The 2,876-nt window shown below is 42.8% G+C and overlaps 1 protein-coding gene across 1 annotated transcript in view; it reads left to right on the plus strand.

Moving 5' to 3' along the window:
- The window catches only part of PPM1F (protein phosphatase, Mg2+/Mn2+ dependent 1F), a 55,113-nt gene that overhangs the window by 31,401 nt on the left and 20,836 nt on the right, over positions 1-2,876 (plus strand). The window contains exon 3 of the mRNA XM_025201528.1: positions 3-114. Within this exon, the coding sequence (XP_025057313.1) occupies positions 3-114 (112 nt within the window). The remainder of the gene's footprint in view (positions 1-2; positions 115-2,876) is intronic.

Raw genomic sequence — 2,876 nt, forward strand, 5'->3', positions numbered from 1 at the left:
TTCTTACAGCAGCACTGATTCATGCAGCAACTGATGAAGTGCTACAAACTGATCTGTCCACTTTTGAGAAATCAAGTGTGGAAGAAGAACAGGGAGACCAACAGAGGTTGACCTGTAAGTAGATTTCTTTGTGGCTTTCCACAAGCTCACTCCTGGAACACTTGATTGAGATGCTTCCTAGAGTACCAGGTTAGGATGCTTCGGCAAGCAACTGAGGAGGAGAGTTTTTATTGCTCTTTTGTTATGCATGTCATTAAGAATGGTTTTGCACTTAAGATCCAAAAAGAATCCGGAGGCCAGGGCCAAGATTTTTCAAAGTGGCTAGTGATTTGGGATGTCCAAATATATTCCTCAATGGGATCTGATTCCATAAAGTGCTAAAGCCCCCCATTTCTTGAAAATAAGAGTTGAATCCAAGTACAGCTAGCTGGTTTAAGAAAGCTATTCTCTTGCTAAATGAGTTTTCAGTTGAGATGTTAAACGTTCTGAAAAATTATAAAAAGTTGTTTCTTAAAAAATAAATTGTTCACTTTAAAATGTTGAACTGGGGCAGTTTATTAATGTGCCTTTCAGACTGCAGTGGAATCAATGAAGTGTCTATTCCACATCTGTTGAGCATCTTGAATTCAATCTATTTAAATCCTTTTACCCACACTTAGGGTCATGATAGTAGCATCTGTAGTCCAAATTATATTGAAACCCTAGCATTGCCTGGGAAAACAAGCTTTTCAACAATGTTTGTTGTCTCAGTCTCCAGAGAGAGGACTAGGTGATAACGTGTGTGAATTTGTCTTGACCACTAAACTTTCTGTTTAGTGCCTCCATTCACATAACGGCCTGCTGAAACTGGGGCAGAAATAACACCATACCATCGTGCATTATTTGAGCCCCATGTAACAGATATTTCTGTCACACTTTAAGTCACTAGAATATTGACTACTACGTTTTACTGAATTTCCTATTGACATTTGCAAACTGGGTTGGGGATTGGATGCTTCAGGAATTGGAAGTTAGGCATAGAAATCTCTTATTTAACCTAGTCCATCCTGGATGAGGAGACAGTGTTTGTTATTTCACATTTTACTATAGCTATCTCCACTTTTGTTTTAAATGACCTACATAACGGAGCTTCCACTTCTCTCATTGTGAGACTATTCCACTGGCTATGTGTTACAGTGTCCAAAAGTCTTGATGCAGTGCATCAGCTTTTCAGTGTCAGACTGTTACTTGGATTTATGCCTGTTCCAGTACCCTAAATATATTCTCTCCCTCCTTCACGTGTCTTGCAGACTTATTATCACGTCCTCCTCTTCATATGGAAAGAACTGGTTTCATATCTATTTGGCTGGGATCTAAATAGCAAGTGCTGCTCTCCTCCTCCAGAGCACATAAAAATGATGTTGTGGTAGACTTTAACAGAGAATGTGGAAAGGGAAAGAAATAAACACAATTGTTTCTAAATAGACAGTTTTCTTGAGGTATTGGCAGCTCTCTAATTCCACTGTAAACACTAGAAGCTATTCATTTTGTGTGCATCGAGTCTCAGAATTGAGTTCATATTGTAAGTTGGCTCCATCTGCTGTGGCACTTGAAAACTGCAGGCCACTTAGAAGGCTGAGCAGTGATTCTCAGCAAGAGTGCTGTGATATCCCTTCAAGGGTGTTACGGGGTGCCATGCTATATTAGCACAATTAGGTTTGTAAACATGACTCATAAGATAAACCAAGAGATTTCAAATAGAAATTCAAAGTGTTCAAAACATTTTTACTTGTTATGGTTTTTCTGAGTTCCTTGCAACAGAAGAATTGCTCTGTTATTTTTCCAGTCAAAAGCTAAGAGCCAGCATTTTCTTAATTACTCTAGGCCTTGAGTCTTTTTGGAACGTTACTGGCCTAGAGTAATGTTCCTGTTTCTCATGAAGAGCTTCATGTGCTTCTTTATAGCGCTTGGTTCTGCCTTCCAGTCCGCCAGAGAATATTGTCAATATGTCACAATACTGTCTGTCTTCTGTCCCATTGACCTAGCTTTTGTTACCTGTACTCACTTGATTTGTACCTTATATTATGAGCAGTCTCATCAAAAGCAAAGGTACTACTAAGAGTAACTCTCCCATATGAGTAAGGGTAGCAACAAGTAGTAAGGGTGTGTAAAGCTCTGGTATTCTTAGTCACTCCTTACAGATTGCAACTATTTTCTGACCTTTTGAGCAAATCTGGCCTTTGTATTCTACAAACTGCTGCAACCTAAAGCCTGTGTAGAAAGGCGAATAAGGGTGCGAGCTGCCCATGCTTTGTAAGGCGTTTTTACAGGACGTAGGGATCATCCAGAGCCAATTGCTGCAACTTTCCAAAGTAGGTAGAACTGGCTGGGAGGAGATATAACAAACTCTTTTTTCCAAGCAGCCCCTACTAAAAGATGTCTTTTAGAGTCTGGCTGGAAAGTAAAGCCTTCTTGGTCCTGCTGACTGCTGTCCTCCAGGCTGAATCTTCTTTCTAGTAAACCAGGGGTTTTCAACCCTTTTGGATCAGTGTACCCCCAGTAGCTGGACACAGAGCGGGGCGGGGAAGGGGAGTGGTGTGCAGCCGAATGTGGAGCAGTAGCAGCCACCACGTGTGAGCTTCCCCTGCCCCTCACGTCCAGCTGGGCTGATATGCCCCGGGCCCCACACACCCCTAGGGATGAATGGCTTTGGTGGTGGCACTCCATCCCTGCCTGCCCACGCGTACCCCCTAGGGCAGGGGTAGGCAACGTTTTTTAGCCAGAGTGCCAAAAAACCCGCAATGTCTACCTTGGAAGGTGCCAGAGTGCCGACATGCTGGAGCCCGGAGCAGCTGTTTGCAGCCTCCTGGCTGCAGCTGGCCCACAGGCCAGTCTGC

Source organism: Alligator sinensis, unplaced genomic scaffold, assembly GCF_000455745.1.
Source record: "Alligator sinensis unplaced genomic scaffold, ASM45574v1 scaffold570_1, whole genome shotgun sequence".
In the NCBI taxonomy this organism is placed as follows: Eukaryota; Metazoa; Chordata; order Crocodylia; family Alligatoridae; genus Alligator; species Alligator sinensis.